We start from the raw sequence: 16671 nt of genomic DNA on the forward strand, positions 1-16671 counted from the left end.
TGTTACCGCTGCTTGACTTAGTAAGGTAACCAATGAAATGATACCCCAGCAGCCTGTGCTTGCTTTTAGTTTGCACATCCACGTTGAGCACCACACAAATAAATAGTTATTCACAAGCTGATGTTCTATGAACGAGTGGCTGGTCCAGTGAGTAGCGTTAGCTACCTGTTGACACCCATTCTCAACTGGGTCCACCTCGACAGGAGCGGTACTACATGCTGAAATCGCAAGGAATTCTGGATATTGTGGTTTGCTTACAACCAGGAAGTGTAAATGTCTCATTTCTACCGGTGAGATGCAGAAACGGTCGCATTTGTGTGTAGTGAGGAAATGTACAATTTGTGTGACACGTATTATATGTTCATAACATAATAATAGACATATACAGTGAAAGAGCAGTGGTGAAATTTCCCTTTAAGAACTGAGTTCTGTAGAACCTGTGGATTTGTCACCCAGTGATGGGCTAGGTACAGTATGTGTGTTTCCAATTGGGACAACCACAGCCTAAGTATATCATGCTTTCAAAGACACTTATAAGACTGGTGTCATCACCTGGCCTTATCTGTTGATTTGATTCCCTCACTCACTCACTCACCCATCCACTTCATCCTCTCTTTCGCCCCTCCCATTTTCAGGGGTTTCTGGCCTGACAGCTTGCTCTGTTTCTCCTTCCACATGGCATGGAATGGGTCTTCATCCTGTTTTCCTCCCAGTCTCTTAGCTGTATCTAGCTAACCGTTTCTTCTCTGGCTCTGCCAAATGGCCATGCTGTGTCCATTAACAAGGTGCCTAGGACTCCCTCCTTGGTCTGGCGACAGTGCTCTGTGTGTACGTGGGTCTCTGTGGTATCTAACATATTCAGATCCTTGTGAGACCCAGGCAGCACCTCCACTTCTCATCCTCTCCTCTCCCTTCGGCACCAGATACTAGTTCCCTCCCTCTCTTAACACCATCCTGCACCACAGCTTCACACACACACTCAAACAGACTCCACTCCAAATCCCAGATAGAGCGAGAGAGAACAAGAAAGAAAAATGAGAGTAAGAGATCAGTGTCTCAATTCCATCAGTGTCCCAAATCTGAGGAGCAGTAGTGTTGGAGTGTACCAATATTTTGAAGTGTATTGAAAATCAAAATGGAAATACTGATATGCATTTACTCATGGACAGACAATCTTTGATCTAAAGGAGAGACAGTTGACCCAAACGTGGCGCCAGCATGATGTATATATAGATCCCTTGGCCTGTGATCCTTCCCCTGTTCCTCCAGTTTTACAGACTGGAAATAACTGTGCCTGGGACCATTATGAGGACTGAGGAGGTCCATTTCCTGACTAATTCCTGGGTACTAGTGGACTAGACTATTGTTCCACTATGTGTTATTATCTTACAATAAGACAAGTCCTCTATACTGATTAACTCCCAAGGTGATCTCCATGGTGATGATGACCTGTATTAACCTCAATTACGCATATTCACCTCACAACTTGTGGGCTGTCATAATATTGCTATTCACTCCACTGTCATTGAAAACTCTGGTTTTCATGTGGAAGAGATTGATTGAGGAAGTGAAGTACTGTTGTGCGCTTTGCTGCTCTTATTGGTACTGTAAATATTTGAATGTAAGAGATGTTTGTTATTCCTAGAGCCATCATCAAAAATGTCAAGTTGTGTGTTTAGTGTGGCTTTAGATGCTGCTCTAGTTCAGAGATTGGGGTGGTCGTGGAGAAGGCCAGTTAAGTTGAGGCGTACTATCAAAGTAAGTGGAGACTAACTATCCCAGTTATAAATTATTAAAAACTAGGGGATCTATGGTGATTCCACCTAACGTGGAGATCAATGCTTAGCACACCCAGGGAATTCACTCATGAGCACTTTACTGGAACACTGAATTCACTCATGAGATCTTTACTGGAACACTGAATTCACTCATGAGATCTTTACTGGAACACTGAATTCACTCATGAGATCTTTACTGGAACACTGAATTCACTCATGAGATCTTTACTGGAACACTGAATTCACTCATGAGATCTTTACTGGAACACTGAATTCACTCATGAGATCTTTACTGGAACACTGAATTCACTCATGCGATCTTTACTGGAACACTGAATTCACTCATGAGCACTTTACTGGAACACTGAATTCACTCATGCGATCTTTACTGGAACACTGAATTCACTCATGAGATCTTTACTGGAACACTGAATTCACTCATGAGATCTTTACTGGAACACTACCCAGGTCACTAGGCTATTTTTCACAGGAACCCAAGAACCGGCTGTCGCTCACTGCCAACCAACCAATCACGCAACCAATAACCCTATAATACCCCTCCCCATGCCTGCCTCCACAAAGACTCAGATCTCCATGAATCATATGAGTGAGATATTGTAGTTCTCTGTTCTCTGTATAACTGTTAATGAGTGTTCTCTTGTTAGTGCTCAGTTTATTCAGAGAGTTGTGTTCCAGGGGTGCTGAACTTCAGACAGCTAGCTGGCTTAGTAGCTTCGCTAGCACACTTTCCCCCAGATGAATCTGACCTGTCGATGCTGCTGCTTTTACTATTTTCTGTTGGATTCAGTAGTGAGCCTCTTATCTACAGTATCTACCTGTATCTGCTACCATCATTTACTGGAGCCGGGAATGGCTGGTGTATTTTATGATTGTCAATTCAGTATCCTCTCTACACTATCTCTCTTCTTTCCTCTCTTCTCTCCAACGCTCTCTCCCTGGCCTGTTCCACCCTCCCTGCTGGCTGGCTTGGTGTTGCTCTAGCACAAGCCCCATTCCATTACTTAGTAGACTTGCTGAGTTGAATCTCGGCCAGGATGACTGAAACTACAGATGCCAAAAGGTCATTCGACCAAATGGAGTGAAGCCCTGGACTGGTGTAAAGGGACATACAGTAGAACATATTTAATAACATTACTATCTGGTTCACATTCTCTTAATAACCCCAAATAATTCCAAACATTTTATTTGCCTTGATGTATTGTCTGTGTATTCCCTTTGTGGAGATGACTGGTAGTGATTGAATTGAGAGTTGCTGTGTCGTGTGTAGGCTATCTCTGCCGTCCCAACTGCTGTTCTGGATGGACTGTCCCTTAAGACCACACATGAGCGATTTCATTGATTGAATTATCTTCCATTATCTGAAGTTAAGATTAAGCATTAATTTCTATGCAATTACATGAAATCTAATTAGCAGTGCATGTTACTGTGACATACATGTACATGATCACATCCAAAATACACTCCTACCACAGCTTTCATTTGATCAGCATCAAATCTATTTTCTTGCCTGCCTACATTCCTCTCATTAAAAATTATGTTTTCAAACATTTTTACCCCCAGAATTTCTCTCTGTTTGTTCATCTGTTGTTGGAGGAGTCTTGTACCACATTACCTCACTCCTCCTCCTTGCTCTTTCCTTCTCCTTGTTATCTCATCCACCTTGTTATCTCCTCCTCTTTGCTCTCCTCATCCTCCTTTCTCACTCCTCCTTGTTATCTCCTCCTCCTTGCACTCTCCTCCTCCTTGCACTCTCCTCCTCCTTGCACTCTCCTCCTCCATGTTATCTCCTCCTCCTTGTTATCTCCTCCTCCTTGCTCTCTCCTCCTCCTTGCTCTCTCCTCCTCCTTGCACTCTCCTCCTCCTTGCACACTCCTCCTCCTTGTTATCTCCTCCTCCTTGCACTCTCCTCCTCCTTGCACACTCCTCCTTGTTATCTCCTCCTCCTTGCACTCTCCTCCTCCTTGCACTCTCCTCCTCCTTGTTATCTCCTCCTCCTTGCATTCTCCTCCTTGTTATCTCCTCCTCCTCCATATTGTTTTTATTTACTTTTCTGCTCTTTTGCACACCAGTATCTCTACTTGCACATCATCATCTGCTCATTTATCACTCCAGTGTTAATCTGCTAAATTGTAATAACTTCACTACTATGGCCTATTTATTGCCTACCTCCTCACGCCATTTGCACACACTGTATGTAGACTTTCTTTTTTCTATTGTGTTATTTACTGTACGCTTGTTTATTCCATTTGTAACTCTGTGTTGTTGTTTCTGTTGTACTACTTTGCTTTATCTTGGCCAGGTCGCAGTTGTAAATGAGAACTTGTTCTCAACTAGCTTACCTGGTTAAATAAAGGTGAAATAAAAAATATATAAATCTCCTCCTCCTTGCTCTCTCCTCCTCCTTTCTCTCTCCTCCTCCATGTTATCTCCTCCTCCTTGTTATCTCCTCCTCCTTTCTCTCTCCTCCTCCATGTTATCTCCTCCTCCTTGTTATCTCCTCCTCCTTTCTCTCTCCTCCTCCTTGCTCTCTCCTCCTCCTTTCTATCTCCTCCTCCTTTCTCTCTCCTCTTCCTTGTTATCTCCTCCTCCTTGCTCTCTACTCCTCCTTGTTATCTCCTCCTCCTTGCTCTCTCCTCCTTTCTCTCTCCTCCTCCTTTCTCTCTCCTCCTCCTTTCTCTCTCCTCCTCCTTTATCTCTCCTCCTCCTTTTTGTCTCCTCCTCATTGTTATCTCCTCCTCTTTGCTCTCCTCATCCTCCTTTCTCACTCCTCCTCCTTGTTATCTCCTCCTCCTTGCACTCTCCTCCTCCTTGCACTCTCCTCCTCCTTGTTATCTCCTCCTCCTTGCATTCTCCTCCTCGTTATCTCCTCCATATTGTTTTTATTTACTTTTCTGCACTTTTGCACACCAGTATCTCTACTTGCACATCATCATCTGCTCATTTATCACTCCAGTGTTAATATGCTAAATTGTAATAACTTCACTACTATGGCCTATTTATTGCCTACCTCCTCACGCCATTTGCACACACTGTATGTAGACTTTCTTTTTTTCTATTGTGTTATTTACTCTACGCTTGTTTATTCCATTTGTAACTCTGTGTTGTTGTTTCTGTTGTACTACTTTGCTTTATCTTGGCCAGGTCGCAGTTGTAAATGAGAACTTGTTCTCAACTAGCTTACCTGGTTAAATAAAGGTGAAATAAAAAATAAATAAATCTCCTCCTCCTTGCTCTCTCCTCCTCCTTTCTCTCTCCTCCTCCATGTTATCTCCTCCTCCTTGTTATCTCCTCCTCCTTGTTATCTCCTCCTCCTTGCTCTCTCCTCCTCCTTTCTCTCTCCTCCTCCATGTTATCTCCTCCTCCTTGTTATCTCCTCCTCCTTTCTCTCTCCTCCTCCTTGCTCTCTCCTCCTCCTTTCTATCTCCTCCTCCTTTCTCTCTCCTCTTCCTTGTTATCTCCTCCTCCTTGCTCTCTACTCCTCCTTGTTATCTCCTCCTCCTTGCTCTCTCCTCCTTTCTCTCTCCTCCTCCTTTCTCTCTCCTCCTCCTTTCTCTCTCCTCCTCCTTTATCTCTCCTCCTCCTTTTTGTCTCCTCCTCATTGTTATCTCCTCCTCTTTGCTCTCCTCATCCTCCTTTCTCACTCCTCCTCCTTGTTATCTCCTCCTCCTTGCACTCTCCTCCTCCTTGCACTCTCCTCCTCCTTGTTATCTCCTCCTCCTTGCATTCTCCTCCTCGTTATCTCCTCCATATTGTTTTTATTTACTTTTCTGCACTTTTGCACACCAGTATCTCTACTTGCACATCATCATCTGCTCATTTATCACTCCAGTGTTAATATGCTAAATTGTAATAACTTCACTACTATGGCCTATTTATTGCCTACCTCCTCACGCCATTTGCACACACTGTATGTAGACTTTCTTTTTTTCTATTGTGTTATTTACTCTACGCTTGTTTATTCCATTTGTAACTCTGTGTTGTTGTTTCTGTTGTACTACTTTGCTTTATCTTGGCCAGGTCGCAGTTGTAAATGAGAACTTGTTCTCAACTAGCTTACCTGGTTAAATAAAGGTGAAATAAAAAATAAATAAATCTCCTCCTCCTTTCTCTCTCCTCCTCCTTTCTCTCTCCTCCTCCTTTCTCTCTCCTCCTCCTTGTTATCTCCTCCTCCTTGCTCTCCTCCTCCTCCTTGTTATCTCCTCCTCCTTGCTCTCCTCCTCCTTGCTCTCCTCCTCCTCCTTTTTATCTCCTCCTCCTTGTTGTCTCCTCTTCCTTGCTCTCTCCTCCTCCTTGCTCTCTCCTCCTCCTTGCTCTCTCCTCCTTTTTGTCTCCTCCACCTTGCTCTCTCCTCCTCCTTGTTATGTCCTCCTCCTTGTTGTCTCCTCCTCCTTGCTATCTTTTCCTCTATGCTGACTCTCCCAGTTCTCCTCTTCCATCTCTCAAACCCCCTCCCCCATCTTTTTCCCAGTTCTCCTCTTCCCTCTCTCAAACCCCCTCCCCCATCTTTTTCCCATTTCTCCACTTCCATCTCTCAAACCCCCTCCCCCATCTTTTTCCCATTTCTCCACTTCCATCTCTCAAACCCCCTCCCCCATCTTTTTCCCATTTCTCCTCTTCCATTTCTCAAACCCCCTCCCCCATCTTTTTCCCATTTCTCCTCTTCCTTCTCTCAACCCCCCCCCCCCCTCTCTCCCATTTATCCTCTTCCCTCTCAAGCCCCCTCCCCCCTCTCTTTCTCATTTCTCCACTTCCCTCTCTCAAACCCCCTCCCCCCTCTCTCCCATTTCTCCACTTCCCTCTCTAAAACCCCCTCCCCCTCTCTCTCCCATTTATTCTTTTACATTTCTCAACCCTTTCCTCGCTCATCCCTTCACCCATCTCTCTACCTCTTCCAATCTCTCCCTTTCTCTCCCCCTCTCTCTCTCCCCCTCTCTCTGTGTGTGTGTGTGTGTAGGGGTCTTGCTCTCTCAGTGTAATGTGATCCAGCAGCAGTGCTGACTGCCCCCTACACTGCTCTGGTTGCTAGGCAGCTGATCTGAGACCAGTCCCTCCTTAGTGCTGCACCTCCCTCGCCGACCCGTCTGTCTGCCGCCAAAGAGAGGAGGGGGGATGGTAGCACCGTGACACCAATCTGAATGCCACACTCAGTCTCAGGCCACCAGGCAGGCAGGCGACACTCAGTCAACCCCTAGAATCTTCTAGGCTCTAAGGATGGGCAGAGGCTTGTCAGACTGCAGTACTGCAGAGTGTAGTGTACACAGCCAGGGGACAGGCTAGCCAGGGGTTAGCTATGAACTGGTTACACAGACATGAACAATAACCTCTAAGGTCGCTCCAGCAGATTGGCTGTATGATGCGGGGCCTTCTTCTAATGTCTTGGTGTTAAAACACTACATGCACATTTTAGCTTTCTGTGTCGTTCATTACCTGACTGTAGGCCACATTGTGTGGCTAGCACAGTGGGTTAGCTGTTGGAAGGTTGCCCAGGTGTTGGATATCAGTAGGGTGGTAGCTATGGTTATTGGTTAGTAACAGAGTGTTAGCTTGCTGGGCTGCCGTGGTGTTGCTCCATTTGGTGGTGGAGGATAATGGTCTTAGACTTACTTCACAGTGGACTCATTTAGGGCCCCATTTTCTGTCCAAAAACAGCTCTCAGATGCACTACAGCTGCATAAATTTTGTGCATAAATGGAAGCACATTGGAGCCACACTGCCTCCTTTAGGGGATTGAGTGAAAAACTCTTGCCATTTCTTGGTTGGTGCATTAAAAGTGTAACAACCACAGAAGCATGGAAAGTTGACATTTATGAGCTACATTTAGCTGAGATGTAGGCTCTGTTTTGCACACAGGCACAGTGTCTGTGTTGAAATGATAACTGTTGTTAACTTTTACTTGGTACTCATCCCGGATCCGGGAGCACCCTCATCAGTAAAAAAGCTGACTAGCATAGCGCCACAAGTAAATACTAGCATCTAAATATCATGAAATCACAAGTCCAAGACACCAGATGAAAGATACACATCTTGTGAATCCAGCCATCATTTCTGATTTTTAAAATGTTTTACAGGGAAGACACAATATGTATTTCTATTAGCTAACCACGATAGCAAAAGACCCAACTTTTTTTCCCCACCATTGTTTTACTGCATAGGTAGCTATCACAAATTCGACCAAATAAAGATATAAATAGTCACTAACCAAGAAACAACTTCATCAGATGACAGTCTGATAACATATTTATTGTATAGCATATGTTTTGTTCGAAAAATGTGCATATTTCAGGTATAAATCATAGTTTTACATTGCAGCCACCATCACAAAATCTCACCAAAGCAGCTAGAATAACTACAGAGACCAACGTGAATTACCTAAATACTCATCATAAAACATTTATGAAAAATACACAGTGTACAGCAAATGAAAGACAAACATCTTGTGAATCCAGCCAATATTTCAGATTTTTTAAGTGTTTTACAGCGAAAACACAATATAGCATTATATTAGCTTACTACAATAGCCTACCACACAGCCCCATTCATTCAACATAACGTTAGCGATAGCGAATAAACCAGCAAAAGATATTAATTTTTTCACTAACCTTCTCAAACTCCATCAGATGACAGTCCTGTAACATCATATTACACAATACATATATGGTTTGTTCGAAAATGTGCATATTTAGCGGCACAAATCGTGGTTATACAATGAGAATAGTAGCCAAACTGCAAACAAAATGTCGGGAGAAATCTTTGGAGAGGCACCTAATCTAATCAATAACTAATCATAAACTTGACTAAAAAATACAGGTTGGACAGCAAATTAAAGATACATTAGTTCTTAATGCAACCGCTGTGTTAGATTTTTTTAAATTACCGTTACTACGACATACAGCGTGCGTTAAAGCGAGACCGCGCCGAAATTAATGTCGGAATAATAGTTTAACATTTTCGACACATATACGAATTAACATCATAAATAGTTCTTACTATTTGATGAGCTTCCATCAGAATCTTGTACAAGTTGTCCTTTGTCCAGAATAATCGTTGCTCGGTTGTAGATTGTCGTCTTCAACTTTGGAATTAGCAGCAAACATTAGCCATGTGGCGCAGACGTGTCCAAATCCCCAGAACGCAGCACAAAGAAAATACCGAAAATCGCAATATACTGATATAAACTGATATAACTCGGGTTTAAAATAACTATATTATGATGTTTTTAACACGTATATCGAATAAAATCAGAGCCGGATATATCTAACGCCTATAACAACAGCTTTTCAGAACGCAATCCTGAGGTCTGTCTCGCGCTATGACGAATGTTGAAAAGACTGCACACCCGGTTCCAAGAGCTCTTGTTCGGCCTCAGATCTACCTAGACACCCCATTCCAATTCTCACTGCTTACTGACATCTAGGGGAAGGCATATGCAGTGGATGTAGACCCATAGATTACATGCAAATTAATAAACTGACCCTGTAACAGAGCCCCCGATTTCAGATTTCTCACTTCCTTGCAGGAAGTTTGCTGCAAAAACAGTTCTGTTTTACTCACAGATATAATTCAAACGGTTTTAGAAACTAGAGAGTGTTTTCTATCCAATAGTAATAATAATATGCATATTGTACGAGCAAGAATTGAGTACCAGGCAGTTTAATTTGGGAACGAATTTTTACAAAGTCGAAATGGCGCCCCCCTATTGAGAAAAGGTTAACTAGGGCTGGGAATTGCCAGGGACCTCACAATACAATGTTATCACTATACTTAGATGCCGGTACAATATGCATTTCCATTCTCACAATTAAATACTGAACAAAAATATACAGTTACAGTTCACGTAACAAAACCACTCAGTATCTCTAAAACCACTCAGTATCTCTAAAACCACTCAGTATCTCTAAAACCACTCAGTATCTCTAAAACTACTCAGTATCTCCAAAACCACTCAGTTTCACTCAGTATCTCTAAAACTACTCAGTATCTCCAAAACCACTCAGTTTCACTCAGTATCTCTAAAACCACTCAGTATCTCTAAAACCACTCAGTTATCTCTAAAACCACTCAGTTATCTCTAAAACCACTCAGTTATCTCTAAAACCACTCAGTTATCTCTAAAACCACTCAGTATCTCTAAAACCACTCAGTTATCTCTAAAACCACTCAGTTATCTCTAAAACCACTCAGTATCTCCAAAACCACGTAGAGAAATGAACATTACATTCTCTGGCAACAGCTCTGATGGACATTCCTGCAGTCAGCATGCCAATTGCACGCTCCCTCAAAACTTGAGACATCTGTGCCGTTGTGTGAAAAACTGCACATTTTAGAGTAGCCTTTCATTGTCCCCAGCACAAGGTGCACTTGTGTAATGATCATGGTGTTTAATCAGCTTCTTGATATGCCCCACTTGCCAGGTGGATGGATTATCTTGACAAAAGAGAAATGCTCACTAACAGGGATGTAAACAAATTTGTGCACAACATTTTAGAGAAATACGCTTTTTGTGCGCATGGAACATTTCTGGGATCTTTTATTTCATCTCATGAAACATGGGCCCGGCACTTTACATGTTGCGTTTTTATATTTTTGTTCAGTATAGATGTATTGTGATTTGATACTGTGATTTTATTGCAATTCAATGTTCCAAACATATTGCCCCCCATATGTCTGCTGAAGAGGGACAAGAGAGAGCTATGAAGAAAACTAGTTTTGTTCAGTAATGGAAATCAAAGTGCTGAAAACAAATTGTCTCCCTATTTAAAAAGAATTCGGAGAACAAGCTAGCTGGTGCAGGTACAGCTAACTAGCACAAAAATAATATTGTCAAAACAATAGGATATATTGTTAAACATAATATCTTGATATGTAACTGTATCAATTTGATCCCCCATCACTATTGTTAACCCCTGATATGTAATGTCGAATAGCATTAACCACCCCTTCTCTCATCCCTCTCCTCCTCCCCCACGTCTCTCTCTTTCTCTACTTCTCTCTCTCTCTCTCTGTAGAAGTACCGGTACCAGGATGAGGAGACACCCCCCTTGGAGCACAGTCCAGCCCATTTGGGTCAAGGGAAAAGTGCTGAGATGCTTCACATGAGCGATAAGAACCTCGCCGCCATGGAGGCAATGCATGGCTACACGCCGCACACACACATCTCCCCTATCAAGGTAGGACACACGCGCTATCACTACACGCCACGCACATACTGTACATCACCCTCATCAAGGTAGGACACACGCGCTATCACTACACGCCACGCACATACTGTACATCACCCTCATCAAGGTAGGACACACGCGCTATCACTACACGCCACGCACATACTGTACATCACCCTCATCAAGGTAGGACACACGCGCTATCACTACACATCAAGGTAGGACATGCTCACGTATGTGACATACCTCTGTCAGGTAGGACAAACTCACGTATGTGACATACCTCTGTCAGCTAGGACAAACTCACGTATGTTACAAACCTCTGTCAGGTAGGACAAACTCACGTAGGTTACAAACCTCTGTCAGATAGGACAAACTCACGTATGTGACATACCTCTGTCAGGTAGGACAAACTCACGTAGGTTACAAACCTCTGTCAGGTAGGACAAACTCACATATGTTACAAACCTCTGTCAGGTAGGACAAACTCACGTATGTGACATACCTCTGTCAGGTAGGACAAACTCACATATGTTACAAACCTCTGTCAGGTAGCACAAACTCACATATGTTACAAACCTCTGTCAGGTAGGACAAACTCACGTATGTGACATACCTCTGTCAGGTAGGACAAACTCACGTATGTTACATACCTCTGTCAGGTAGGACACACACTCATTAATCACTGCACCCACTTACAGTATATCTCCCCCTTTAAAGAAGGACACACAACAATCACAAGCAAATACATCCACCCATGCATGGTACCACCCACACACAAACTGTCTCTTTATATCACTCTACATCTATTTATATCCCTTTCACACTCTCTCTCTCTCAGTGCATCCTCTTGGGAAAAATGCATTCACATTTGTCTTTGTCTCTGAAATCAACATTCACAGTTTGTCAGTGTCTCTATCACTCAGTCTGTGTATTGGATTTATTTTGTGTACTGTGACTTGAATGATATGACTCCTGCCTTTTCCTGGACTTGTTCTGATCCATGTGGTTTCCCTGAAGTCTAGAGTCAAGGAGCCTGAAAACGATCCTAAATCGTATGACATTTCTTGAAGGAAAGATCCTTATGACTTCACTGAGGACATGTCTGTGATGTCATAATGCAAAGATCAAAATGCCACATCACCAATCATCTGCCCAGTTAAGTCCTCCTACACTCACTGCGGTGTCAGCAGGACCTAAGGGAACTTGATGTTTTCAGTTCTTTGTACATGTTGCTCATATCAAAGGCCCCTCAGTGAGACTGTCTGGTCTGATCTCCAGGATTATCTGTTCCACTGATCCCAAGTACAGATATAGTGTTCCCTGTTGGCTCTCTTTTAATGTAAATGAAGGTTAAATTAGATTATCACTGATTCAGGTCATGGTATTGCTTAATTACAACAACAGATACATTTGATCATTATCTCTTATGTTATGACAAAGTGCAGGTGTGATGTTCATTGTCTCTCCCTATTTTTGGAATACTTCCCTACTTTGTTGGTTCCACTTTGAGATGGAGTTAGATCCATTATAAAGGTCTTATGTGTGTCTGGTCACTCAGTTCGGAGGGTATTTGCCCCCTCGTGTGTTAATTAAGAGGAACTGCAACTCAATTTCTGCGCTGGAGAAACTGGATTCACTTCATGTGAAATGTTCTGTTTATTGACATCAAAAGCATTTATTCTGTGAAATAATCATTAGTGTTCCTCAATGTTAATGTAATGCTGATAGGTCTGGTCCTAGTTGCTGATTGGACAAGGAGAGACCAAGCTGTTATACAGCTTATAATATGGAATGTTCCAACCAATGACAGGAATAATGGTGGTGGTGACGGCAGGTTTTTTGTGTTTTTATTATTTTTCCGATGTCTAGTTCCATTTCTAGTTCCATGTCTAGTTCCATTTCTAGTTCCATGTCTAGTTCCATGTCTAGTTCCATGTCTAGTTCCATGTCTAGTTCCATTTCTAGTTCCATGTCTAGTTCCACTTCTAGTTCCATTTCTAGTTCCATGTCTAGTTCCATGTCTAGTTCCATGTCTAGTTCCATTTCTAGTTCCATGTCTAGTTCATGTCTAGTTCCATGTCTAGTTCCATGTCTAGTTCCATGTCTAGTTCCATGTCTAGTTCCACTTCTAGTTCCATTTCTAGTTCCATGTCTAGTTCCATGTCTAGTTCCATGTCTAGTTCCATGTCTAGTTCCATTTCTAGTTCCATTTCTAGTTCCATGTCTAGTTCCATGTCTAGTTCCATGTCTAGTTCCATTTCTAGTTCCATGTCTAGTTCCACTTCTAGTTCCATTTCTAGTTCCATGTCTAGTTCCATGTCTAGTTCCATGTCTAGTTCCATGTCTAGTTCCATGTCTAGTTCCATGTCTAGTTCCATGTCTAGTTCCATGTCTAGTTCCATGTCTAGTTCCATGTCTAGTTCCATGTCTAGTTCCACTTCTAGTTCCATGTCTAGTTCCATGTCTAGTTCCATGTCTAGTTCCATGTCTAGTTCCATTTCTAGTTCCATGTCTAGTTCCATTTCTAGTTCCACTTCTAGTTCCACGTCTAGTTCCACGTCTAGTTCCACGTCTAGTTCCATGTCTAGTTCCATGTCTAGTTCCATGTCTAGTTCCACTTCTAGTTCCATGTCTAGTTCCATTTCTAGTTCCATGTCTAGTTCCATGTCCCCACTTTTGTTTCTTGTCTCATCCTCAGGCTTTCCTTCTCTTTCCTAACACTCATCCTCTGGCTTTCCCTCTCTTACCTAACACTCATCCTCAGGCTTTCCTTCTCTTACCTAACACTCATCCTCTGGCTTTCCCTCTCTTACCTAACACTCATCCTCAGGCTTTCCTTCTCTTTCCTAACCCTGATTGAACAAACAATGCTAACTACCTTCTATTTCAGTTGAATAGTTGGATAATCCTTATTTTGTTTACTTACTTCACTCTTCTTTTTCTTCTTCTTCTTCTTCTTCTTTTTCTTCTTCTTCCTCTTCTTCCTCCTCCTCCTCCTCTGGTATTTGTACCTCTCTGTATGACTACTTGCTTAGCACTCTGCAATATAACCTGTCAGTGTATTACCCTGCTCTTCTTTTTTAACTCAAAACTGGATTATAACACAACGGCAGATTATGACACAACGGCAGATTATGACACAACGGCAGATTATGACACAACGGCAGATTATGACACAACGGCAGATTATGACACAACGGCAGATTATGACACAACGCCAGATTATAACACAACACCAGATTATAACACAACACCAGATTATAACACAACGCCAGATTATAACACAACACCAGATTATAACACACCAGATTATACTATTTAATTCAAATTTTCTTTGCCATACTATTACCCCTTCTTCTCTGTGCACCCCATTCCTTGTTTCTTACTACCTCCCCAGTAGTTACCTATCCTCTTATCTCCTCCACTCCAGTTACCCTCTCCCCTTTACCATCTCTGTTGTTTTGCAGCCGGTGTTGATGTCATCAGGCCACACTCCTATGTACACCTCTGCTGTTTCCACACTGGTAAGAGCACAGAGCTCCCCTGCTGCTCAGAGCAGAGCTGTTGTTGTAATCACCATCACCCCTGTGGCTTTCTTACATCATTATGTATCCCCCGTTGTGACATCATTACCAGTCCTGCAGTGATGTCACATGTAAAACTTGGTTGTACTGTATCATCACAGTTCTGTTGCATCATACATTCTGTAGATGTTCTTTCAAAAGTATAAGGTCATCTGTGATGTGGTCATAGTGGTCATGCTCACACAGTAGTTATCAGCATCTGGACTGGTCATTCTCACATTGCAGAATTGTTGTTGTTACAGAGTGGGGTTTCATCTTCTGCACTATTCACTTGTTACTGGCTAATGTCTGTGTATTTTTATGTGTGAAGCTGGACTCTGTTTTGGAACACGGTGAAAATGTGTAATAAGCTCCTAGATGTATTTATTTTGTTGCGAAAAGCTTTGGCAGCCTGGTCTGGACTGGTAGGATGCCTGGTCTATTGGACTGGTTGGCAGCCTGGTCTATTGGACTGGTTGGCTGCCTGGTCTATTGGACTGGTTGGCAGCCTGGTCTGGACTGGTAGGATGCCTGGTCTATTGGACTGGTTGGCAGCCTGGTCTATTGGACTGGTTGGCTGCCTGGTCTATTGGACTGGTCGGATGCCTGGTCTTTTGGACTGGTAGGATGCCTGGTCTATTGGACTGGTAGGATGCCTGGTCTATTGGACTGGTAGGATGCCTGGTCTATTGGACTGGTTGGCTGCCTGGTCTATTGGACTGGTAGGATGCCTGGTCTATTGGACTGGTAGGATGCCTGGTCTATTGGACTGGTAGGATGCCTGGTCTATTGGACTGGTTGGCTGCCTGGTCTATTGGACTGGTAGGATGCCTGGTCTATTGGACTGGTAGGATGCCTGGTCTATTGGACTGGTAGGATGCCTGGTCTATTTGACTGGTTGGCTGCCTGGTCTATTTGACTGGTTGGCTGCCTGGTCTATTTGACTGGTTGGCTGCCTGGTCTATTTGACTGGTAAGATGCCTGGTCTATATCAAATCAAATTTATTTATATAGTCCTTCGTACATAAGCTGATATCTCAAAGTGCTGTACAGAAACCCATCCTAAAACCCCAAACAGCAAGCAATGCAGGTGTAGAAGCACGGTTGGATGCCTGGTCTATTGGACTGTTTGGATGCCTGGTCTATTGGACAGGTTGGCTGCCTGGTCTACTGGAGTGGTTGACTGCCTGGTCTGTTGGACTGGTTGGCTGACTGGTCTATTTTTACTGGCTGGCTGCCTGGTCTATTTGACTGGATACCTGGTCTATTTGACTGGTAGGATGCCTGGTCTATTTGACTGGATACCTGGTCTATTTGACTGGTAGGATTCCTGGTTTATTGGACTGGTTGGCTGCCTAGTCTATTGGACTGGATGACTGCCTGGTCTACTTGACTGGTAGGATGCCTGGCCTATTGGACTGGTAGGATTCCTGGTTTATTAGACTGGTCGGCTGCCTAGTTATTGGACTGGTCGGCTGCCTGGTCTATTGGACTGTTTGGCTGCCTGGTCTATTTTGACTGGCTGGCTGGCTGCCTGGTCTACTTGACTGGTAGAATGCCTGCCCTATTGGACTGGTAGGATGCCTGGTCTATTTGACTGGTTGGCTGCCTGATCTATTGGCATGGTTGGATGCCTGGTCTACTGGACTGGTTGGCTGCCTGGTCTACTGGTCTGGTTGGCTGCCTGGTCTACTGGACTGGTTGGCTGCCTGGTCTATTTGACTGGTAGGATGCTTGGTCTATTTGAATGGCTGGCTGCCTGGTCTATTTGACTGGCTGGCTGCCTGGTCTATTTGACTGGCTGGCTTCCTGGTCTATTTGACTGGTTGGCTACTTGGTCTATTTGACTGGTAGGATGCCAAGTCTATTTGACTGGTTGGCTGCCTGGTCTATATAACTAGTTGGCTGCCTGGTATATTTGACTGGTTGGCTGCCTGGTCTATTTGACTGGTTGGCTGCCTGGTCTACTGGACTGGTTGGCTGCCTGGTCTATTTGAGTGGTTGGCTGCCTGGTCTATTTGAGTGGTTGGCTGCCTGGTCTACTGGACTGGTTGGCTGCCTGGTCTACTGGACTGGTTGGCTGCCTTGTCTACTGGACTGGTTGGCTACCTGGTCTATTTGACTGGAATGATACCAAGTCTATTTGAC

General features: G+C 43.5%; 1 protein-coding gene across 6 annotated transcripts in view; it reads left to right on the forward strand.

Moving 5' to 3' along the window:
- The window catches only part of LOC139552578 (disks large homolog 4-like), a 139881-nt gene that overhangs the window by 48186 nt on the left and 75024 nt on the right, over positions 1–16671 (forward strand). For 4 of the 6 annotated variants that reach the window (XM_071364447.1, XM_071364446.1, XM_071364443.1 and 1 more), the window contains exons 2-3: positions 10805–10966; positions 14428–14484. In XM_071364447.1, the coding sequence (XP_071220548.1) occupies positions 10805–10966; positions 14428–14484 (219 nt within the window). The remainder of the gene's footprint in view (positions 1–10804; positions 10967–14427; positions 14485–16671) is intronic. The other 2 variants (XM_071364444.1, XM_071364448.1) reach the window with 1 other exon arrangement.

This window comes from Salvelinus alpinus, chromosome 24, assembly GCF_045679555.1.
Source record: "Salvelinus alpinus chromosome 24, SLU_Salpinus.1, whole genome shotgun sequence".
Lineage (NCBI taxonomy): Eukaryota > Metazoa > Chordata > Actinopteri > Salmoniformes > Salmonidae > Salvelinus > Salvelinus alpinus.